General features: G+C 38.1%; 1 protein-coding gene and 2 long non-coding RNA genes across 3 annotated transcripts; all 3 read left to right on the top strand.

Annotated features, from left to right (window-relative positions):
* Positions 1 to 3,568: 3,568 nt before the first annotated feature.
* LOC124282736 (T-complex protein 11-like protein 1) lies at positions 3,569 to 17,881 on the top strand. Its single transcript, XM_046718758.1, has 10 exons — positions 3,569 to 3,711; positions 6,615 to 6,811; positions 8,941 to 9,073; positions 10,349 to 10,469; positions 12,005 to 12,225; positions 13,358 to 13,494; positions 14,798 to 14,982; positions 16,050 to 16,225; positions 16,675 to 16,841; positions 17,585 to 17,881. The coding sequence occupies exons 2-10, from the start codon at positions 6,634 to 6,636 to the stop codon at positions 17,800 to 17,802; spliced, it is 1,536 nt and encodes a 511-aa protein (XP_046574714.1). The 5' UTR covers positions 3,569 to 3,711; positions 6,615 to 6,633; the 3' UTR covers positions 17,803 to 17,881.
* A 1,138-nt stretch (positions 17,882 to 19,019) lies between these two features.
* Positions 19,020 to 22,798, top strand: LOC124282716. The gene is made up of 2 exons (XR_006900228.1): positions 19,020 to 22,564; positions 22,663 to 22,798. It is a non-coding gene; the product is annotated as an uncharacterized LOC124282716 (long non-coding RNA).
* A 216-nt stretch (positions 22,799 to 23,014) lies between these two features.
* On the top strand, positions 23,015 to 24,195 carry LOC124282715. The gene is made up of 2 exons (XR_006900227.1): positions 23,015 to 23,464; positions 23,511 to 24,195. It is a non-coding gene; the product is annotated as an uncharacterized LOC124282715 (long non-coding RNA).
* The last annotated feature ends 1,081 nt before the right edge of the window (positions 24,196 to 25,276 follow it).

Raw genomic sequence — 25,276 nt, 5'->3', positions numbered from 1 at the left:
GGAATATTACTAAAATATTACTCACTGACTGACTCACTGACTGACTCACTCACTGACTCACTGACTCACTGACTCACTCACTCACTCACTCACTCACTCACTCACTCACTCACTCACTCACTCACTCAATCAATCAATCACTCACTCAATCACTCACTCACTCCATATCAGTATTCTTTGTTTGCGTGCGGCATGTCCGTAATCTTGGGTTCTTCCAAAGTGGTAAATTTGTAAAACCTTTATCGTCGGTTGGGCTGTTTCTCACAACTTTTTTAGCACCTTTATTACGTCATGGCTTCTAGTTTTCACAACCCTCTTCAACACCACGTGGATGGGAGTTTCACCCCAGACGCAGTGAAACCCTGATAAAATTGGCGTGACGTTTACATTTTGCTCTTGTTTTTAAGAGGTTTTTATTTTTATTTCTATTTTATTTACTTTTTACTTTTTGAAGCCCAAAGGAATCGTTTTGGGTCATGTTTTAAAGATGACACTGGTTGTTTTCTGGTTTACATTCACATTTACAATATATATTCGTAACTTTATAGTTAGATGTCTTTGATAACGGTTTTTCTTGCGTTGTACGCATAATGTCACATTATGACACGATAACATTTTTCATAATTTGATTAATCAAAGCATACAGTAATGGCAATTAACACATTTTCATGTTTAGATTGGTACTCCAAGTACTAACCCTCAACATTATCATATAATTGTTTCCGCTAAAAGACACATTATATTTGCACATTGAAAAAAAAAATTCGAAATTAAAAATTTGTACAAAGATTTTAAAAGATATATTCATAATTGAAAAATGTATATCAAAAAGAAACAATGATTTTGTTGGTTTCCTTTATTCCCAATATTTGATCCAAAATGATTTTCTCTTACTTTGAAATGTGATATGTAATACACATGTATATAAATATCAATGTTGTATCTGATGTGTATGTCATGCTTGTATATTTGGAAACAATAAAAAATGCTTTAAAAAAATAAAAACAACATTTTGTCATATTTTATGTTTAATTCGTTAGAATGGTATACTGTATGTCATTTTAATTAGTTCGACTTTTGTATGCACTTATGTTGCCCCAAAATATACCAAATGCCCATGGGTGTGCATGGATGTATGGAGCGGGATCCAAAGTTTAGAGGCAGCCCACGAAGATTTTGATGTTGAGCACACTGCCCTCAGTATGCCTGGCGTGTCTGGGGTGGATCTCCTCATTACTGAGCTCAGTGAATGAGTATGGTTTTACGCCGTTTTCAGCAATTTTCCAGCAATATCACGGTGGTGGACAAGCGCAGCAGACCCCGGGAGCCAGGCTGGAAGAATCTTAGTGCCACACCAATCAAGCCTAGCTGTGACAGCGTACGAGTGAGTGAGTGAATGAGTGAGTCGTTACTTTTAACAATATTCCAGCAATATCACGGCGGGGGACACCATAAATGGGCTTCACAATTATATGCACGGAAATGGGCTTCAAAATTGTACGCATATGGGGAATCGAACGCGAGTGTTTGGCGTGGCGAGTGAACGCTTTACGGACTAGGCTACCCCACCGCCCCCAGCGTACGAGAGATACGAGTGTTAACAAGTAGACCCAGGATCCGACAAGATGTCTTCTTATTTGTATGCAAAGCCGTACCCTCTTGTTGTGTTATTGGGCGATCATTGCACGCATGGCGTGTTTATATATTAGGTTTCTTGTGAGATTTGTTTGGATGATGTTTTACATCCTCTTTAATATGATTAATAAATACAGCTCAACGCGTGGTTGTTGTGTTGGACAATCGGAACCGCCCCTACTGACTCACGATCCCTCGAATCGGTAACATGGGGTTTAACGTGGCGTTCAAGAGTATTGCAATAATATATCGACGTTTCTCTCTCTCTCTCTCTCTCTCTCTCTCTCTCTCTCTCTCTCTCTCTCTCTCTCTCTCTCTCTCTCTCTCTCTCTCTCTCTCTATCTCTCTCTATCTCTAACTCTCTCTCACTATCTCTCACTATCTCTATCTCTAACTCTCTCTCACTATCTCTATCTCTCTCTATCGCTATCTCCCTCTCTCTCTCTATCTCTATCTATCTCTCACTCTCTCTATCTCTCTCTCTATCTATCTCTCTATCTCTCTCTCACTCTCTATCTTTATCTCTATCTCTCCCTCTATCTCTCTCTCTCTATCTGTCTCACTATCTCCTCTCTCTCTATCTCTATCTCTCTCTCTATCTCTATCTCTATCTCTCTCTCTATCTCTCTCACTCACTCTCTCTCTCTATCTCTCTATCTCTCTCTATCTCAACTCTCTCTATCTCATCTATCTCTATCTCTCTCTATCTATCTCTCTCTCTCTCTATCTCTCTCTATCTCTTTATCTCTCTCTCTCATCTCATCTCTCTCACTATCTCTATCTCTCATCTCTATCTCTCTCTCTATCTCTATCTGTCTCACTATCTCTCTCACTATCTCTATCTCTCTCTCTCACTCTCTCTCTCTCTATCTAACTATCTGTCTCTTTCTCACTATCTCTTCTCTCTCACGATCTCTATCTCTCTCTCACTATCTATCACTCACTATCTCCCTCTCTATCTCTCCTCCTCACTATCTCTCATCTATCTCTATCTCTCCTCACTATCTCTCTCTCACTATCTCTATCTCTATCACTCTCTATCCTCTCTCTCTCTCATATTTCTTCTCTAGCTCTACCCTATCTCTCTCACTATATCTTTCTCTCACTATCTCTATCTCACTCACTATCTCTCTGTATCTCCCTCTCTCTATCTCTCGCTCTCACTATCTCTATCTGTCTATCTCTCTCGCACTATCTCTATCTCCCTCTCTCTCACTATCTCTCTATCAATATCTCTCTCACAATATCTCTCTACCACCATCTCTCTCACTCAATATCTCTCTCACTATCTCTCTCTCACTATCTCTATCTCTCTCGCTATCTCTATCTCTCTCGATCTCTCTCTCACTCACTATCTCTCTCTCACTATCTCTATCTATCTCTAACTCACTATTTCTATCTCTCTCACTATCTCTATCTCTCTCTCACTATCTCTGTCTCACTATTTCTATCTCTCTCTCACTCACTATTTCTCTCTCATATATTTCTTGTAGCACTACTGCGTGTGCAGAATATTCATGCATACTTACCAGTTTGGTCTCACAGAGTTCAGTTTCTGTTGTGGTGTACAATAGGCTCAGAATGATTATACGTTATAGTCCGTGACTTTCATGTTCATTTTGTTTTGACCTCACACTATGAACGTTCATGGTCCAATGAACACACACAGAAAGTGAAGGTCTATATCCTCGAAAAAGCGTACACAGCCTTGCGCATGCTTCACACATTTCTGACAGCAATCACCAATACTTGTACTCTGGAAATTAAAAATAATTCATCAAATTTTCGAAATACACACTAAAATCAGTGAAAGTAGAAATGCTTCAAACTATAGCAGAGCTTGAACATAAACACGTGCTCTTTGTTTGTAAACAGTGAATAACTATTTATAGCGACTAGCGTCATCCCATAGTGCCTCTCGTGACGTCACGTCCGTAAACAAGCTTCGCGTACCCCAGCTCTCATTGTCCAGGGGTTCCAGATATTTCTACAATATTCGAAAGGATTAGGCGAATATTCGTCACTCCTTGGTCTCACACAAACGCCCCGACAGTCAGAAAGACGTGCTCCTGAGTGGTAGGTGGTGCTAATTCATGTATGCCCTTATACTGGAGAAAATTCCTCCTTGGTTTCTAGGTCACGGATGCAAAATGATGCAGACGAATTATGTTATCAGCTGATTGTAGGCCAGGCCCTCGTGAATTTCGTGCTTGGTTTGAGTATAATAACATTTCACGGTTCAAAGTTCTGGTTCTGTATTTACGGGCTTTTGTTTATTTTCTTGCCGATGACATTGATGAGGGTGAGTTAAAAACAACAGATGCGTTACTGTTATTCAAGGCGAGAAGGAGGATGGGTTGTGCCCAATATGCTGTACATACGAATACTAGGATATTTATAGATCGCCTGTACATTTGACTTTGATGTGTGGGGGGGCATTGGAGAAGGGTGTAAATTCTTTAGCATTTTTTCGGCTAAAATTCGTATCTAGCAGTAGCTCTTGAATCAGTATTTCCTACATGTATGCCAACATGGAAGTGTTGGCTTATTATCGTGTACAGAGTTGTTGATTGTTGATCAATTTTTCTGCTGACCTTAAGTTAACCAAATAATCAATGTCTATTATAAACACCACCAGGTGTGGAACAAGTGTCCATATGTTATGTGGTATTGAAATATTGCAATTTTATTCAATATTTATGATGTAATGTACACCTTAGGGCATAGCTATTGATGAAATTATTATTGATAATGTTTAATAAATAATTCTGCTGATGTTTGGTACGAATTCTTATTAAAACCCTTTTGTGTGGAAAATGAGAGTATTTAACATGTTTGGCCCTGATAGGCACAGCCCCATCAAAACTGTTCAACATAAATTTTAATTTCTCTACTTATTAGGACAAGTTGATAGTGAGACTCAAGTCTTATCCCAACTTTGGATAACCATTTAAAGTCTAAAGTCAGTTTTTGTTTTGTAAGGATATTTATTCAATCAATGAAGATGAGAGAAAATGTATTAAATCAATTATTCAAAATAGACCGTATTGGTGAAAAAATAAAACAGTTATTTCCATAAAACATTTGTCGGCCAGTCTGAGTGTTTGAAAGATGAGGGATCATTCACAGATAGATCTAATTATAATGTTTAAGCTTTGGGGTTCTCTAAATTTAAATTCTGTAGGATGATTATCAAGGACCTTTGGACCAATTTATAAAAAAATATTTTAAATATGACAAATATCTTTAGATATATTCTGTATGTATTCTATGTCAGGATGAAAGCAGGGTAATGTATACACTTTGAGACAGGGAAATGTGTCACTAAATGAGGTAGGAACTATCTATAGGATTATTTACACAATGGCCATTATCTGATTGTCTGCCAGCTAAGCTTGAGCTCGTCATGTTCCAACAATTCTATCTAATTACTTTGATGGTGTTCTGGCTATGACAAACAGTACAGGGTGCAGAAGGGCAGATAAAAAAGGAAATTACAGAGCCCAAACAATTAATGGAAGATTTAACAAACATCGCTGTTTGACTTGTCCTGTTTTTTGGCAAATACCCAAAAAGGTCACCCAACACAGCGTGCTCAGTGTTTTTATGGAATTGTCAACTGCGTATATATGTATAAATGTTATACAGTGAGTGTGTGGCAAGGCTTGTAGATCCTATATGTAAGTTTTAAACTGAATTTTGATTTTTAATTTATTTGGATTTTTAAAAACAAGATCAAATGACAAGTATCAGTAAACAAAATCTTCCTGAGTTGCTACTTTGGATTTTTCTAGTGACCGTAAAAAATCCAGAGATTTCAAATAATTACTAAGCTCACATAGCATTGTGAACTTGTGTAATAAACATGATATAGAAATACTAACCACATCAAAGTGTAGTAAGGACATAATATAATTTAAAGAAATAATATGTTCTATTACCATGACTACTGACTTAACATGTTAAGTGATGTGGCAGATGTTTTCATGTTAATAGTGTAAACCATTTTCTACTATGAATTGGAAAATACTTGATTCTGACTCACAAGTTTCATAGTATTGATCCTGAGTCTTTCCATCTAATGACCAATTTCACATACTGATTATTTGCTCAAAGGAAAGTCAGGTGGAACTTAAGAAAAATTGAAAACATGTTGTTTTATACATGTAGTTATGTTGTAGCTTATATTTCAAGAAGTTTTGTTTTAAGAACTAGCTGTGCAAACCTCAACATGTGGAAATCTTTCAGAAATTCCTTCCCTCTCCTTAATCATCTCATACTGACCCATTCTCTTCCCACAGAGGTTACTTGTCATATCTTCCTACGTAACCTCTGTTCTAATACGGCCATATTTCCCGGTTCTCGTAAAATCCCCTAGCGGCAAAAGATCGCAACACGAATTATCTCCCTTCTTTCTATCCAATCAGAACACGTGTTACATCGACTTAGATTCAACTTGACTAACACAAGCAACTGTGGGGCCACAAATATCCCCAATCTGCCGGGGACTTGTGTTGATGTTACACACAAGACGTTTAATGGCTAGCTTGTCCGTGGTCAACGAGGGCGATGGAGACGCCACTGATCCGCCATAACATGATTGAGTTCTGTCTAGAAGAAACGTTTGCGCATCGTGCAGGGGAAGAGGTTTAGTTTTCTCGAAGCATACGGAAATTACCGAGGCCTTGCGAATGATCACTTTTGAAACAACGTCGCTGATTGCACAACTAAATCTGAATGCCTCCAATCACGAGTCTTGAACGCTCACACCATGAAAGGGCCGTATTAGAACAGAGGTTACGTAGGAAGATATGACAGGAGTAAACTCTGTGGGAAGAGAATGATACTGACCAAGAAAATCAGAAGGACAGTGAAATTAAGAAGCTTGGGCCTGAAGCTATATGTATTATTTAATTGTAGTATTTAGCTGTGATTTACGTATCCAATAATCCATACTAACTGAAAACTCTGAATTTCAGAATCCTAAAATCATCTGCCATGGCAGAAAAAGGAGAAAACAGCCCTGAAACTTTGAACAACTCAATCGACGCCGAGGTGAATTCTGATGGGGATGAAAACGGCCTGAACAGTTCAAACAGTGAGATAGATAGCAAGAAACGACGAACACAGACTCCAAGTCCCCACCCAACTGGTGTTCCGGGTTTCATGGCAGCAGGTGAGGTGTCATTTATTTCCTATATGGAGGAGACAGTGGGGTAGCCTAGTGGTTAAAGCATTGTCTCATCAAACCCCACATAGCTACAATCAGTGAAGCCAAATTCTGGTGTCCTGCTGTGGTACTGCTGGAATATTGCTAACACCATACTCCATCACTTCTCTATAGGACAGACCGCCTCCGTGGTGTAGTGGTTAGAGCGTCCGCCCGGAGAGCGGAAGGTCGCGGGTTCGATCCCCGACCACGTCATACCAAAAGACGTTAAAATATAGTACTTGTTGGTCCCTGCCTGGTGCTCGGCATTAATGGGTAAAACAAGGACTGGTCGGCTCGGAGTCAGTATAATGTGTCTGAGTGGGGTATTCATGCTTCACTGCGGCATGGTATCTCAGTGGGCTAGCACTATAAAACCAGCTTCAGTCTTGGCCAGTACAAGGAGCCGCACATACCCATACACAAGCATGCACGTCGTCATATGAGCGAAATATTTTCAAGTACGACATTAAACCCAATTTCACCTCACCTCACCTCTCTATAGGACAGCTAAGAACACAAGAATTCTTGGTAAGGACGAAAACGAACATATATGTAATTCAAATTTATTTTATTATTGTTCATTAGGGTGATGGGGTGGCCTAGTGGTTAAAGTGTTGGCTCATCACGCTGAAGACCCAGTTCGATTCCCCACATGGGTACAATGTGTGAAGCCCATTTCTGGTGTCTCCCGCCGTTATATTGCTGGAATATTGCTAAAACTAGTAAAAGCAGTGTAAAACCATACTCACTCACTCACTCACTACTGTTCATTCAGCCTGACAAATGTGAATGCATGATGCCCCTACAGGGGTGGAAATAACTTTAGAATTGCTAGTCTACTCCGGTAAAGTGGCACATGTAAAATCACTTGCCTGATATTTTTTCCACTATACCAGCCGTTTTCTTGTTGATTGTTTACATAAACAACATAATTAACATTGGAATATCAACTGGACACTGGTACAGTGTGATATACAAATTTGCTTGCCCGACAGAAAAAAACACTGGACTCGGGCGTCGGGCAATGGGTTATTTCCACCCCTGCCCTAGAGCATATGTTAGCCAAACATCTATGTGAACTGGGTAGCTTATATGAAAGTCTGTAAAGGCATTTAGAAGATCATCCCTGCTTGTGTTGTGTAAACATATCATAATGCATATACATACTTACTCTATACTCTTATGCATTCAACTGATGAATGAGCAAGGGGTACCTCTGAAGTGTCATGACATTATATAAGAAGTTTTTATCCATTACAAGTGTCATGTCTTCATGTAGCTTATACTCAACAGTCAGCCATAGGAATGAACAACTCACACCAAAATCAGACTTATTGATGTCCTCACCATAATGCCAGTCATTATTTTTTAATATCCAATAATAAAATAAAAAATGAATTAAACACCAACAACGAGACTTATTTTCATCACCATAATTGTCATTATTTTTTAGCTTTTATGCACTTGAGCATGCACTAGTGCGTGGATATGTGTGCAATATAAATATCCAATAATAAAATAAAAAAATGAATAATAAACACCAACAACGAGACTTATTGATGTCCTCACCATAATGCCAGTCATTATTTTTTATTTTTTATTTATTTGTGTGCTATATAAATATCCAATAATAAAATAAAAATGAATAATAAAGCACCAAAATGACTTATTGAGTAATGCAGTGGATATTTGTGTGAGCATGCATATAAATATGTGTGCTAATAAATATCCAATAATAAAAAATGAATAATAATAAACACCAAAATCAGACTTATTGATGGCCTCACCATAATGCCAGTCAACACCATAGTAGCTGTTCATTTTCTTGAGACAGTGCCAAAACCTTTGCGTTTACTACCCCACACTTGTCCCGTGACAATATTTTCAGTAGATTTCAGTGTTAGTATATAGACTACTATCAGCTGAGTTTACTAGATAGAAAATATTTGTGCTGGACTCAGACATAGTGACTAAACTGTCGGTTTGTTACTCTCTTGTCAGTAACTTCAGTGTCACAATAGAAACAAATATGTAGTTGTGTGGTAAAAAGACTTATAGGAAAATATTAATGTCATGATCTTGATTTCCTGTAGCTTCTCCCCCGAAGTTTGTGTCGTTTGAGCAGCTGATGGAGGCAGCCAATGGTGTGCGAAACATGACACTTGCCCATGAGATTGTGGTTGATGGCGACTTCAAACTGGACACTCGCAAGCCACAGAAAGACAGGTATGGCTGTGTGTAACTTGCCCTATCTTTTTTTTTTTTGTAATTTAAATTTTATTTCTGAATCCCTGTTACAGTCAAAAGTAAGCAGTCATGGGATACAGGTGGAATTTTTTACGAAACAAGACAATCCATTCACTCACCATTCACACAAGTACAAGATTATTTTTAATTATCAAACATATTAATAATATAATTAATTCAGTCGTCTTTGAATAAGCCATGATATAAAAGCCATTTCGAGGAAAATTCGTCGTTACAGCTTTTGTTAAAGAAAAAATACATTTTTCAATACTATATCTCAATCTCAACTCACTTCTGAACTGAGCAATATTTGGTAAAACAGAATTGAGCTTGCATTTGTACAAATAATATTTTCCCAATAATATGAACAAGTCAAAAACAGAGTCAGTAAAAACATTTACTATCTTACAAGGGGACCTGGTCATGGCAAGTTCCACTATGAAACGGGGCGGTGGGGTAGCCTAATGGTTAAAGCGTTGACTCGTCACGCTGAAGACCCGGGTTCGAATCCCCACATGGGCACAATGTGTGAAGCCCATTTCTGGTGTCCCCCGCCGTGATGTTGCTGGAATATTGCTAAAAGCGACGTAAAACCAAACTCAGTCAGTCAGTCCACTATGAAGCTACATTATGACTTTTTGGAGCATATAGTGGTCAGGGCTTTTGTTGTATTCTAACTATAAGTGTTGTGTAATTGTTTTCTTGACAAATGTATTAATAAGAATTTACCTCAATATATTTTTGTATTTATGGAAGTATAAATGTAAAGCCGTGCTACTTTCATACACTACACTCACCGTGTTATGTTCATGTTCCATAAATTAATATATTATGGATGTCAGTTCTTAGATTAAAAAGATCAAGTTAAATATCAAGTCAATACTATAGAGGCAATGCAAATGATCCATATCAAATATGCTTCAGTGGCAGTGCATGTATTTCTTTTCCCAATAGTTGATCCATCTTCTGACTGTATATACTGTATAATATTTGCAAATGTATGGCATGCATTTTTTTCACTTTTTCACTTTCCAGTACACTGTATATATCCTGTAAAACACTGTATATATATCCCAACACTGCATATGTTTTCCCCAATGTCTAGTTTCCACTGTACATTGTACATTGTATTATGTAATAATATGTTTAATTGTATTTAGGGAGAAGGTGATCATAAGTGGTGCACTTGTGCCTAATCCCGTTGTCATTTGGACAATAAAATATGTTTAAAGCCATCTTCTGACTCTTTTTCAGTGTTCATTCACAAGTACAGGAAGTGGTACACAAGGCATTTTGGGACTTGCTGCGTGAGGAAATTAGTCAGGACCCTCCAGAATTCAAAAGGTCGCTGGTTCTCATTGAAGAAATAAAGGAGGTAAGTAAACCTGATCCTAGGTGTTATGTAGATCAAGTACAGGAAAACACAGGAGCTTGTTGGGTACAAATATGTAGACTTACCCTACAACATAGGATCTGGCATGTCTTGACTGGTGTAACAGGTTATATCTACACTGCATGTATTCTGGCATGTGTTAAGAGGTTGACCAGGTTTGTTTTTTCACTGTTTGTCTTTCACGCTGCTTGTATGGTGGCATATGGTAAAAGATTTAACAGGTTGTCTTATGACTGTATGTATTCTGCCTAGTGTTAAAGATCTAACTGGGTGTCATTTCGGGATTTATCTTTCCACTGCATATATTCTGGCTTGTGTTAAGAGATTTAAGGAGGCATTGGGGTAGCCTAGTGGTTAAAGTGTTTGCTCCTCACGTCAAAGACCCAGGTTCCATTACCCACGTGGGTACAATGTTGTGAAGCCCATTTCTGGTGCCCCTGTCGTGACATTGCTGGAATATTGCTAAAAACATACTCACTCACCCATTAAGACATTCACCAGGTTGTCTTTGCACTGTATGTATTCTTGGACATGTTAACACAGTGTATGAAATAAGGCCCGTCCGACCGCCCGAGACAGGCTAGATTTCTGACAGACGGCCTAAATTTACAGCTAGCCAGCCCGATGGTGTGGTAAAATCTGAGTGAATTTACCATATCTTGGTGTCTGGTCTGGTTAAATCCATTTTGGGCTGAAGTTACCAGCCCTGATGTCTGGCTGGGGTTTTGGCTTATTTCATACGCTGGTTAACATGTTATCTATAAACTGTACATGTTGGGGCTTATTTTAACAGATTTGAAACGTTAACCTTTCGCTCTTCTTATTTTGGTTTGTGATAATAGATTTAACATGTTATTCATGCCCTGTATGTATTCTGGCTAGGTTATATTTCCACATACAGTCAACTCTCGTTAATCCGACACTTGTGGTTGCAGAGAAATATGTCGGATTAACGAAAATGTCGGATTAATGTATTTGTGTGAAAATATCAATGTTTACTAAATGTCATGATCAAAAGGAGATTTCTTTCTTGATCAATGGCGTAACTTCTACAAGGGGTCGCTTAGCAGCTGGTGTACTCGTGACAAACATCTTGTGATGAAAACTCATGTCGGTTGTAAACATTTTATACAGCTCGCTCTACTGTTATTTCTTGATTAAATCGTCTCAATTAATTATCCTGTGTTCCTAATTAACAAGTGTGATGTTCACTGATGCCGGTGTCAAGCAGCCAGTAAGGCACACGCTAATTACCACTCATGTGTGATTGTTTGTATACGGTCGGATCATCCGACCGGCTGTGTTGATTGTCGGATTAACGAATGTTTTTACAATGTATTTACAATAATCAGTTGCTAGATTGGTGTGTCGGAGTCGGAATGCGAGAATGTCGGATTAACGAGAGTAATTATCACTGTTTTAAATGGTTCCCTAATTTTTTGTCGGATTAACGTGATTGTCGGATTAATGAGTGTCGGATTAACGAGAGCTGACTGTATACTGGCTTATGGTTACAGGTCTTGTTGTCACTGTTGCTACCCCAGCATGTCCGATTACGAGCCCAAGTAAATGAAGTACTTGACCTTGAGCTCATAGAGCAAAAGATGGAGAACGAAGCATTTGACATCCACTACTATGCCGAATATGTAATTGGCATCATGGGCCGGCTGTGTGCCCCCCTCAGGGATGACCAGATCGCCAAGCTCAAGGAGCAGAAGGAAATTGTGCCACTCTTCAAGTAAGACATATGTTATGATGTTTTGATTTACAAACATTTCATTAACATACAGTGAAAAAGGCCAGGTATGAGTTCTTAAATTATTACCTAAAATACTTGTTCCTAAAATTATTGACGATTATGTTTTGACAATTACGTGTAGCACAAAATGGAAGAATCAGAGACAAGAAAAGATAAGAAAGTTGGTAAGTTTGGATAATGCGTTCATTAGTGAACACATTATATATTTATATTTAAACGATATTTTACTTGTTGCAATGAAGAGGCATACAGTATTGCATCCAGATAAAAGGCCCACATAAAAACGCTTCCTGTATCACAATACATACAATATATTACAAGCTATTCAGCTCATTAATAACAGAAACTGTTCAACAACCAGCTTCCAAACATTCTCTAGTATTTCCCAGCTAGATGATAATGGCATCATATTCACAGAGCCATTTAGCCATTATGTCCCTACAACATCCTATCTTCTATCTCTGATGCTTCATAAACAAATGATATAGGGTTGTGATTCGCAGCAAAAAGAAATAATAGCAACTAACAAAAGTATTAAATCATAAAATTTTAAATCAAAATACTTAACTTAACCCACACCAGTGTTCACGGATGGTGTTTCAAAGTAACAGGACATTGGGTCCTGTAAGTTTCAGATGTCGGTCTGACCCATTGAAAATTCAGAGGACACATAGAATAAAATTAAACACACATTTCAGATTTAACATTTGTTATAATTGGCATTAAATTATTAACAAGTACCGGTATAAGATTTACAAACAGCAAACAAGTGTCACATGTCACATATAACAACTTCGGTCAAAGTCATTGTGAAATATACAGTCAGACACTTGGGCCGGCGGGTTGTAGACTTCTATCAGACCTTTTTCGAATCTGCCAGATTTGTCAGAGGGTCAGACGCTATTCGTGAACACTGCCACACATAGCATCAGAAATAGTACAACGCAGCATAGCATAGTATCCTATCACACCACCAACTTTATCCTCAGCATTGTTATCATTATGCCTCTACTGTAGTCAGTGTAGTTTTAGCAGACGCAAAGGAAATAACCTCCTGTTGTTAATAAAAAAAATCAAAGAAGTCACACATGGTTGGTCCTGTGGTTTCCAGGGAGATATTTGAGGTTTTAGACCTGATGAAGATGGACATGGCCAACTTCACGATCCAGCAGATGAGGCCCTACCTTCAGCAGCAGAGTGTGGAGTACGAGCGCAACAAGTTCCAGGAGTTCCTCAAGACTCAGGATGGTATGCTGTGTGGAGTTTTGTTAGGATGGTTGGGAGTGTGGGGGTTAGTTCATAGGACACCGGATGTAGGCTGTGTAGGGGATGGTTAGGAAGATGCTGTATGGGGGTTGCCTGTAGTTCAGCAGTTAATCCTCACTCAGTTTGGTGATATTGAGATAGTTGACAATCTGTGTGTTCTCAAGGCAGTCTGTCCTCTGGGCTTAATGTGATTCAAATAAATATCTAGTTCAAGTAAAACTGTCTTTCCCAGTCTACAGTTTGCACTCCTATGCTTAGGTCAAGTTAGGAGTGAGTGAGTGAGTTTGGTTTTGCGCCACTTTTAGCAATATTCCAGCAATATCATGGCAGGGGACACCAGAAATGGGCTTCACACATTGTACCCATGTGGGGAATCGAACCCGGGTCTTCACCGTGATGAGCGAATGCTTTAACCACTAGGCTACCCCCACCCGTCCTGGTCAAGTGAGGAATCAGCAGTGATTTGTGCTTGTTGCAAATGGTTTGGGTGGTCAGACTCTGTGTCTTGGTTTAGTGTGTCTCATTAAATGCAACAGCATGTTTGCTCATAGTATCCATCCTCGATAATCTCGAGCGTATACATTCCGATAAATCTCCACTAGTACCCTGGATGCTCTACGGCTCGGCCCTATAATTTTATTACCTCCCTTTGCTGGCTTTTTATCAAATCAGGTGTCCATGTTGGGAAGTTGAGCATACCAATTACAAGGCTTCTATCATAACTCACTTTTGCTTTTTTGGTAAACAGTAATGGGAGGAAACAATTAACTTTGAGAGGGTGTGTTCTCGCTTCAACTTACGACAGTTAACTCCCATAAAGAAGTAATCACTGAAATATTGCACCACGACCAAACCTTAGCGGCTGCAGCCACCATCTTTGTTGACACTGGCAAGCTCAGCTGTAATGGCTTATCTGATTGGCTACTGTATAGAAGGCTGAGCCAGCAAAGGGAGGTGATAAAATTATCGGGCCGAGCTGTAGATGCACCAAGGGTACTAGTGGAGATTTATCGGAGCGTATACCCTGGAAATTATCAAGGATGATAGTATCAAGCACCTGTTTATCTAACCAAAGCTTAAATATTTACAGGTTACCATGACATAGGTGGAATATTGCTAACTGAGGCTTTAAAATCAAACAACAATGTTTTCATCAAGGCTAGCCCCTACCAGCCCAGAGGTTGGTTGCCTTGACAACAAATAGTCCATATCAATGCAGTAACTTCTGTATCATTGTGATGAGTTTGACATACTTTTTGATGGGAAAATGCATGTGTTTTGTCAGAACATGGAACAGATGGCTTGCAGTTCACTAAAGTGTGGCTGAAGCGAAGCTTTGAACAACTTCTGGCTGAGGAAGAATCTTCCGGAGAGGGAGCCACTGTAGGGTCAAAGGTCACACCAGCATCTATCATGAATGAGGCATACATGGAACTTCTACAGTGGAATGATGACCAGATGTTCCCAGAGGTATGGATGAGCACTGATCGTGTTAGTTGGGTGTAGTTTCCATTGTTTCAGTATTATTGTTTTTAGAGAAGTAAGAAGTAGTCGTGTTGTAGTGTACTTTGGTGGTGTAGGAAACCTCAGTGATGTAGTGTACAAAGTGTTGTCATTTTCTTACTGTAGCGGACTCCAGGATAGCAGTATTGTAGAGTACATAGTGTTTTATCAACCTCAGTATTGTAGTGATCTCTGTATTGTAGGGATCTCAGTGTTGTAGGGATCTCAGTGTTGTAGTGATCATATGATGTAGTGGCCTTGGTATTGTAGTGATCTCAGTATTGTAGGGATCTCAGTGTTGTAGGGATCTCAGTGTTGTAGTGATCTCAGTGTTGTAGTGACCATATGATGTAGTGGCCTTGGTATTGTAGTGATCTCAGTGATGTAGTGGCCTTGGTATTGTAATGACCTCAGCGATGTAGTGACCTTGGTATTGTAATGACCTCAGCGATGTAGTGACCTTGGTATTGTAATGACCTCAGTGATGCAGTGACCTTGGTATTGTAGTGATCTCAGTGATGTAGTGACCTTGGTATTGTAGTGACCTCAGTGATGTAGTGACCTTGATATTGTAGTGATCTCAGCGTTGTAGTGACCTTGGCATTGTAATGACCTCAGTGATGTAGTGACCTTGGTATTGTAATGACCTCTGTGATGCAGTGACCTTGGTATTGTAATGACCTCAGCGATGTAGTGACCTTGGTATTGTAATGACCTCTGTGATGTAGTGACCTTGGTATTGTAATGACCTCTGTGATGCAGTGACCTTGGTATTGTAGTGACCTCAGTGATGTAGTGACCTTGGTATTGTAGTGACCTCAGTGATGTAGTGACCTTGGTATTGTAATGACCTCAGTGATGTAGTGACCTTGGTATTGTAATGACCTCAGTGATGTAGTGACCTGTGTTGTAGTGACCTCAGTGATGTTGTGACCTGTGTTGTAGTGACCTCAGTGATGTAGTGACCTTGGTATTGTAGTGACCTGTGTGTTGTAGTGACCTGTGTTGTAGTGACCTCTGTATTATCTGTGCAGACTCTACTGATGGACCAGGGCCGTTTCCTGGAGCTACGTGACAAGACACGCCAGCTGACCCTGATGGCGTCCGTGTTGCTGGTAACATACAGTACTGTAGGAGCACCCATAGCAGGGATACAGGACCTCAAGACTACACTCAAGTCCAATATACTCACTGTCATTGCAGCAGAGAAGTAAGTCAAACTTTCACATTAGCCAGGCTGTGGAAATCTGATATTTGTTATTTGCCTCCACCATGACGCAGTCTTAAGTCTGTATGCAGATTTTCTTACCCAATGTCCAGTATTACTTGTATGTTGGTGCGTAATTCTTGTACAAATATTTTAATTCTTTGCCACACAAGACCAGCAAGAGAGTGAGTTAATTCGGGATATTCCTGTCATTCATCAATGCCTAAACACTCATGACGTGTTTCAATTGTACAAAGAGTTCAACGTTTTCATGTCAGTTTCATGTAGATTTGAAGAATGTAGAACTTTTAACAAGATATCAAGGTGATTGTTTTTCATTTTACATAGAGATTGGAAGAAGATGATTGTTTTCCATTTTACAGTTATATCAAGAATGTGATTTTTTCCATTTTACAAAGATTTCAAGAAAGGGATTGTTTTCCAATTTTCAGAGATTTCAAGAAAGTAATTGTGAATGTGGCCGACCAGGTGAAGAAAGATGTAAACGAGTGCCTTGTGAAGCACGGCTTCTCTCAGCTGGATGGGGAGAAAGAGAAGTTTCTCATTGGGCAGATCTCAGATGTTGCTGCTGAAGATCATGCTGTCACTACAGTCATGCGTAAGTTGGACGAAACTTGTCACTCAAATATTTACTGAACACAGGCATTTTGGGCAAAGAGATTGTGTTAGATATTATGTCTTATTAAATTAGATGTTAACAATGACAGTGATGGAAATCTCATACAATAAATAGGATGCTGCATCTTTGATCAGACAAGTGCAGAAGATAGATTACAAGCTTAGATTACTAGCCTATAGAAAATCAGTATTGCTAACTTCTGGCAATCATTACTCAGAGAAAGAAACAGAAAATACAAGCCACCAGTAACGAGTGAAATAATATTCCAGGTTATATTGTTTTAAAGAATGTGACATAGTTAATCAGAAAATCCTATTTGGTCCTACATGCACCTGTTAGAACTGACTTTTCAATTTCCCAGTTTTCTGCTTGACAATGGATACAGCACGAAGTTAAATGCTTCAGATCAACAGAGCTCAGGTCATTGACCTTGTACAAAGAAAATGGATCCCCTTTTCTGTTCAAAATTGGTCCCTGTCCCTAGATATTTCTGCTAATCCGACTTATCATTTTCACTTGTAATTGTCAGTTGACCACTAGGTTGTCAGAATAATCTGAATCTCCTAAAATTCTGGAGGAAAATCATAACATTGAAATTATTGCTGCATAAGAGACACAATTCTCACATTATCCAAGATCATAAATACCGTATCATGTTTATCAGTTTATTTCTTTGACAGTTGAGTATGGTGTCCAAAATAGGTTATATTATTACATTGCAGACAAAAGGATCTGTTCATTCATCAAAGGCTCCATCACTTCCCGCCACACGGAGCCGCTGAAGGTTCCGGCAGGCTACTCTGCCTTCCAGACAGAACTCAGCCAGATGCTGGGTCGCTTCCTGCGTCTTGTCTCCCACAACAGGTCCGTGTTCGGCATGCACTATGCCAACATCATCGGTTCCCTCATCCGCAAACAGCAGGACCTGTCTCCAAGATAAACAACCAAAGGAACAGCTCGTCACTCAAACATCTACAAGAAAACAAATTATTTGTTCCAGACAAGTTCATCAGTTACTCAAAGACGTTTCCTTCAGCTGGAATGAGGATCTCCTTTAGCTGGAAAAGGGATCTCCAAAAAAGTGTATGTCCTTGGTAAGCCAGATGAAGAACAGCATGATCCAAAGACAAGTTAATATATCTCCTCTGGTATTCCAAAAGTGTAGAACTGGTCTTTATTCCAGTAAGAGGTCCTTAGCTGTACAACTTTCATAGTCTCTTTTAAAGTGTTGGAATTTTGATAATCAAAGCTTCAAGATTCCATGCCAGGACGGGCCCTGGGTTATGAGCCCTAAAACCTTGACCCTGTAAATTCTACATGGGTTCATGTTTCTCAATGTCACGGACTCTATTGGTTTAATTATTGGTAGAAACTACCACTGTAAATGATCGTCATTTAAAATACACTGTTATCATTTAATGTAACATCCAAAGGGACCTCCCTTTTATTTTAGATAGAAAGGAGGCCTGCGATTTTAAATCCATGTGTGTCAAAGTTTGAAGATGCGATTTCTCAATAATGTGAAACCCTGTTAGTCTGGACACTACTGGCCAAGAAACTCTGAATTCAGAATAATTTTTATGAACATTTCAGGATTATTTAAGGGACAATTTGTGAATGTTTAAATTGAAATTAGGTTAACTGACGGATTTACTGAGAATAGCACTGTCCAGATTGCCAGTGTTTCACTAAATGTGTTATATATTAGTAGACAAAATGTCTTTGTCCTCATGACGCCAAATTGCCAAGATATTTTGTTAGGAAAGTCTCGCATGGAAACAGTGAAGTAATCCTTCTCGAAATATTAGATGTATTTTCAGTATATCGGAGATGACCCCATCCAAGATCATGGTGTGTTATTTGTTTTTTATCTTCACGTGCGTATTTGACATTTCAGTTATTACCGAAATTTGAATTTCATGAGCATCTGTCCTGTGTGCATTTAATACATAATCTGCTGTAACATCATACTGAGTTGGGCGGTGGGGTAGCCTAGTGGTTAAAGCGTTGGCTCGTCACGCCGAAGACCTGGGTTCGAATCCCCACATGGGTACAATGTGTGAAGCCCATTTCTGGTGTCCCCCGCCTTGATGTTGCTGGAATATTGCTAAAAGCGGCGTAAAACCAAACACAGTCAGTCAGTCAGTCATACTGAGTTATGCAGGGATTCTGTCTTATGTACATATCAAGTCGAAATCACAAGCAGCCTTTTGTATTATCTCGCAAGCAAAAGGGATTTTGCAAATAGGTCCAGGGAGTCGATTCCGGAACGTGTCTGATTGTCATTATTATTTATATTATCATTATTATTCATGACAATAGAAGAAGCAAATGTGATGAACTGCCAAATGTGTTAGTAAGAAAAACTGTTTTGTAATAAGATGATGATGATCTCATATGTGAGGGGGCGACGTGTTACAATCCGGGCCCCGTTACACAAATCGATCTTAACGCTACAACTGTCGTAATTCTAGGTTAAAGTATGGGCTTTGTGAAATGGGCCCCTCTCCTTTCCACAGGTGTAGCATTATCATTGAAGAATAATTAGGTTACCATATGAATATAGACCCGAGTGTTTAGTGGATAAATAAGCTACAGGGTTTCTGATGATTGAGGTGGTGACATTTTTACCTTAACGAAATATGACAGGATGTGCATGAAGCTGAAAAGTTTCTTATGGTGGAACTGTTAGTTCTTAGTGGTCATCACGTTTCTGTTATGATGATGTTTGCTTCTGGATTTACAATGCTTATTGTTTTCCTTAAGGTGCATTTTCATGGTGTGAGTCTTGCAGTAACAATTTGTAGTACACAAACCGTAACAATATTAATTCGCATACAACTGAGTGCAGCTGAGTTGTAAGACGTATGACTTGTCCTAATTCCTACTACAAGTCTCAAGCTCTCAACCACTCAAAATCGCTAAACTCTGTGTCCACCTCAGAGTGATGTCCCTTTGTTTGTCTTGACATCATGTCGGAGACACAACTGAAGAAATTTGGTCTTACAGAGAAAAACTGAACAATCCACTTGTGAACTCACACTGATTTGGGCATTCTTCTGTTTTATTGACTAATACACATTCACATTAATGTTAGTATCTGTTCTTCTCTTGATGAATCCATTTTGTCGAGTCATGTGCGAGAATCTCTTGAGATACGAGTTGTTGTGACTTAAAAACTACACAAAAGGCAAAGTTGTTATGATCTTTATTGTTACTACAAGTCATATGCAACATGTTGTTACTACAAGTTGTGGGGCGGTGGGGTAGCCCAGTGGTTAAAGTGTTTGCTTGCACGCCGAAATCCCGGGTTCTATTTCCTACATGGGTACAATGTGTGAAGCTCATTTCTGGTGTCCCCCGCCATGATATTGCTGGAATATTGCTAAAAGCGGCGTAAAACTAAACTCACTTATTACTGCAAGTTGCACTATGAGAACTCACTTTTAAGGAAACAAGCTGTAAGTCTCACATTGGAGTGTTTTACTGATCCTGAGAAGCATCCTGACATTAACCATTGTAGAGTGAACAATGTGCCAACACACTATGTCTCCTGAACTTGTACCTGTGAGACAGCTATTGGCCTGAATATGATGTTACAAGTTGTATATGTTTACCCCATCTATATTCATGATGACACAGTATTGTTTCAGGGTGTTTTGCATGACATTTTCCTGAAGGACTGAGAATCTGTATGTTTATTCACAGAGCATGTTGTAACAGAAGTAGGGGATTACGCCACAACACGGCGATTGGTGTTTGTCGGAACAGTCGTCTTTACGTTTTCACCTTTCAATATGGTTTTGTCATGATTTACTACAAGAACAAATAACGTTGTTAGCTATTTCATTGACAGAGTTTCATTGCATAGGGTGACAGAAACCTGCAATTGTGGGTTCGAATCCCACATTCCACCTGATAATCTTTCACGGTTTGTTGACACCAAACCCATGATCATGGATTTCGTTTTAGCGTACAAGTTACACACCTGCATCACTTTGCTTTTTCCACACAAACTATGTAGCGTTCCAACACGCTAATATATGCTAAAACTCAAGTATAATACTGTTCAACGTGAAGTAAATCCTACTCACTCACTGACCTACTGAATAACCAGGTTAGTGTAAACATCCCCAGAAAGAATAATAGCAAAAAAATGTGGAAAAGGCATGTTTTGGGTTGTTGTTTTTTTGTTCGTAAGTGAAGGTTGTTATCAAAATTGTATTTATTTTTCTCCTTGCATGAGGGATTGTGTGATATGATGGACAAATTTCACTTTTGTAATACAGTTTGAATCCAGTCCATTTACTTACCGTAATGCAGAGGTTGTGATTGATCTGTTCATTTGATCTAAAACATGAGAGAATTAATTTCTGCAAAATCATAAGCCAGATTTTACGAGGATGAAATGATCCGATTGACTTGAGGAGAGTTGTATTACCAGTAGTTATGCTGTATGATGGTTGTATCCCATAGAAGGTGCTAATGTTGTGTAAATAATGTTGTTTGATAGAGAGAGTTGTCAAATTAACTCTATACCTGCAACAAAATATGTCAGCTTTTTCATTGATATATAACCTGTATATGACATACGACTTCTCATCATTTACATAAGTTAAATACAAAAAGAGGATCTTCTTTCAAATGGTTCTATTCAAGTTATCATGTCTGACCTTGACCTTAATTGTCTGACCTTAACCCTAATTTTCTGACCTTGACCTTTATATTCTCGCCATCATCGGTTTAGTTTGACTTATGATTTTCATCCAAGTACTTTAAAAAGTCAGATTGGTGGTTCAGGAAGGATTATATTTTCAATGTTTTTGAAGAAAAACTGTTCAAGGTATCGGCCCCAGTGTGATTGGAATATCCATGTGGCTATGTGGCCATCTACCTAATGTGTGGACATCTGCTCTTACTCTCTGTCAGCCTTAACAAATCTGTCATTTCTATCATTAAAATAATCTATCATTTTGTATTTTTATATGAATATTTTACTTTTTATGTAACTTCATCAAAGAGTTTTATTGAATTAAAAAAATGGTTGCCATGGTCACAGTACATTTTGATACATATATGTATTTATTAATGTTTCTTCAGATAATGAGAACAATAATTCATCTGCAGTATATATGTTTCATTAGGTTTCAAAATATTAAAATGCTGAAGCCACAAGTTCAAGGATTTGTATTTTCCTACAAAATTGCATTCCTACATTTTTAGGTGATTTTTGTAATGTTCATTATATATCTGACACAAATAGCATATAAGGAATATTATTTTAAAAAATGCAATTAAATGCAATGGAAACAACATTCTGGGAGACAAGTTTTGTGATAAGAGGGTTTTTTTCTATTTAAATAACATAGCCCATCTCCTTCCAATGTCTTTACCTTGAAGGAACTTAATCAGTTACATATACATACATATATATGCTCTTATTCTAACCTATACATAAATATTTTGCTGTGTTCGTGTTTTTTTTCAAAAGAAATTCAAAGTTTACAATGTAGCCAAATTGGATGTACACAGTTTGAATTTCTCTAAATTGTCTCTCAATTGTAACGAATTGCAGATCATTGTGTAACTAAAATCAACAGTATTTTTCTACAAGGGAACATGTGTAGGGTGAATGAATTATTAATTAGAGTGGTAGCTGGATCAGTTTGATGTTCAGCTTCTGATACTGCTGGCCTTAGATTGTTGAATTCTTTGATTATCAATGTTGAAGCTGGTACGGTAATGACATAGGTTGAATTCTTTGATTATCAATGTTGAAGCTGGTACAGTAATGACATAGGTTGAATTCTTTGATTATCAATGTTGAAGCCGGTATGCTAATGACATAGGTTGAATTCTTTGATTATCAATGTTGAAGCTGGTATGCTAATGACATAGGTTGAATTCTTTGATTATCCCAATTGAAGCTGGTACGGTAATGACATAGGTTGAATTCTTTGATTTATCCCAGTTGAAGCTGGAATGGTAATGACATAGGTTGAATTCTTTGATTATCCCAGTTGAAGCTGGAATGGTAATGACATAGGTTGAATTCTTTGATTTATCCCAGTTGAAGCTGGAATGGTAATGACATAGGTTGAATTCTTTGATTTATCCCAGTTGAAGCTGGAATGGTAATGACATAGGTTGAATTCTTTGATTTATCCCAGTTGAAGCTGGTACAGTAATGACATAGGTTGAATTCTTTGATTTATCCCAGTTGAAGCTGGAATGGTAATGACATGACATAGGTTGAAAGGATAACATCTCTATTTACACTGTTGCAATGTTTAAGTGCAGGTGAAATCACTGTTAATCATGAAACAATATATTTACGCACGATCATGCCCTTTTACAAACATTGTGCTGTGTCCTGTTTGTACAGCTTTAATACAGAGCAGAAAACTAGATGCAGGTTTGCTAATAATTTTAGATAAAACGATGGTAATTTATGGATGTCAACATTTGTAATACAACCGACACAACGTTTGGAGAATATTCTTTCACTTCATTTCACCTGATGAAGACGTTGTGTCACAAGTTGACCTCCATAACTTTTGGTACAAAGTGTGAATCCCATTTCTGGTGTCCCCCGCCGTGATGTTGCTGGAATATTGCTAAAAGCGGCGTAAAACCAAACTCAGTCAGTCCACCTAGATATTGCCAGGACATTGCTAAAAGTGGCATAAAACTATACCACTCATTCACATCATAAGTGGGGGATGGGGTAGACTAGTGGTTAAAGCGTTCACGTCATGCTGAACACCTGGGTTCGATTCCCCACATGGGTACAATGTGTGAAGACCATTTCTGGTAATCCCCCACCATGATATTGCTGGAATATTACTGAAAGCAGCTAAAACACATACCCACTCACTCTTTCACATTTAATAACTGTGGCATTCCTGAGACAGCTGTGTAGATATATCTATGGCTACTGTAATTAATGGCAAATGAGGTTTTTAATTTATGTTTCAATTATTGTAAATATTCTTCAAGTGTATGGTTCTGTTATGACTCATATTAATTTTATTTCTGATTGTATATAAGAACAAGAATTAAGATAGATGTTAATAGTCATTAGAGTTTTTATTTTATTCTATATTTGTTAATACTCTGTTGACTTTTATGCTCGATATCATCTCATTTTATAAAGGAATGGTTTGTAGTGTCAATGCTGAGTCAAAGTATTATGTAGCATAATTTAGTTGTGTTTACAACAACTATGAACTATGAGTACTGTGTTCAAATGGTGATCATACATATTTAATTGGAAAGGTGGGTTGTAATTAAAACATTAACTTGTCTGCCAAGCCCCAGATATTGGCAGATCCAAAACAAAAAGCTAAAACAAGAAACAAAGTGTGATATTATTGTCAGGGTCAAATTTCCTTAGGACTAGTTGTGAAAAGCATTTACAAAAATGTAAGAAAAAGCATTTCATTTTTAACCATACGTCCCTGTGGTGTTATTTCTCAGGTGAACAGTTGACCTGCCTGTGCATGTGTTTGTGATAGATGCCTCCATTGAGGAAGGATATGATTTTTTCAAGAATACTTGGTACTTTCACTATTTTATAGTGATTCACAAGCACATGCTCATGATCTGGTCTTAATCAGATAATAGTAGAATCTGGAGACCTTCCTAGTGATTATTGGTATCGTTTTGCCATATTTATGAATTTCACACTGCATTTTTAATTAATCCATTGAGAATTTTTACTTTCACCAAATATAGTCTTTTTATTATTATGAAGACAGAACAAGACAAATCTGTAGGAAGACTGTTTGAACGAAGTCATCCAACCAGATGGTTGTTGACTATTGGACTTGAACAGTATCCAGCCAGAGCACAAATGACTGTCATGGCAACAAAAACAATGCACATTGTTTCTCTGAACCCCGATTAATGTACAAAAAATCCTTTAAAAATTAATTTTTTAATTTTCTTTTGAGAAGTGGGTAATTTGGGAACAATGAAATACCAGTTATAGAGCATCCATTTGGAGCATTAAGTCACACCACATAGTGGACTGGACGTATCAATGCAGTATTATGTGACAGGGTGACTTTTATTCCTATATTTAAAACGGTTTTCTATTTATTCATGTGCTGCCTAAGTTATTTGAAGCTATCAGAAATATATTAAAATAAACTTGTATAATTGTAAATTAAATTGTATTCCAATCAAATATATTCTTATACACTGATTACAATCTTTGACTTGAGAAGTAGTGTTATCGAGAAACTGGTAAATAGGCCTAGTTCTATGGCTGAACCTGCTCGAAATTTTGTTATGGTCAAACAATCATTAAACTGAAAATAAATTTAGTTTTAACATCTATTTATGTGTATTATCACTTCAAATCAAATAGTCATTTGTTTTCATTTGTCCTGATTTTTTGCATTCTGATC

The sequence above is a fragment of the Haliotis rubra genome, unplaced genomic scaffold, assembly GCF_003918875.1.
Source record: "Haliotis rubra isolate DU_JTF1 unplaced genomic scaffold, ASM391887v1 Scf301, whole genome shotgun sequence".
In the NCBI taxonomy this organism is placed as follows: domain Eukaryota; kingdom Metazoa; phylum Mollusca; class Gastropoda; order Lepetellida; family Haliotidae; genus Haliotis; species Haliotis rubra.
Note: the sequence above shows the minus strand (reverse complement) of the source record. Positions and strands in the feature narration are given on the sequence as shown.

Coding starts and splice junctions, on each gene's coding strand:
- LOC124282736 (XM_046718758.1), top strand. CDS start 6,634: ATGGCAGAAAAAGGAGAAAACAGCCCTGAAACTTTGAACAACTCAATC. Junction 10,470..12,004: donor TCATTGAAGAAATAAAGGAG/GTAAGTAAACCT, acceptor TTATGGTTACAG/GTCTTGTTGTCACTGTTGCT. Junction 13,495..14,797: donor GTTCCTCAAGACTCAGGATG/GTATGCTGTGTG, acceptor GTGTTTTGTCAG/AACATGGAACAGATGGCTTG.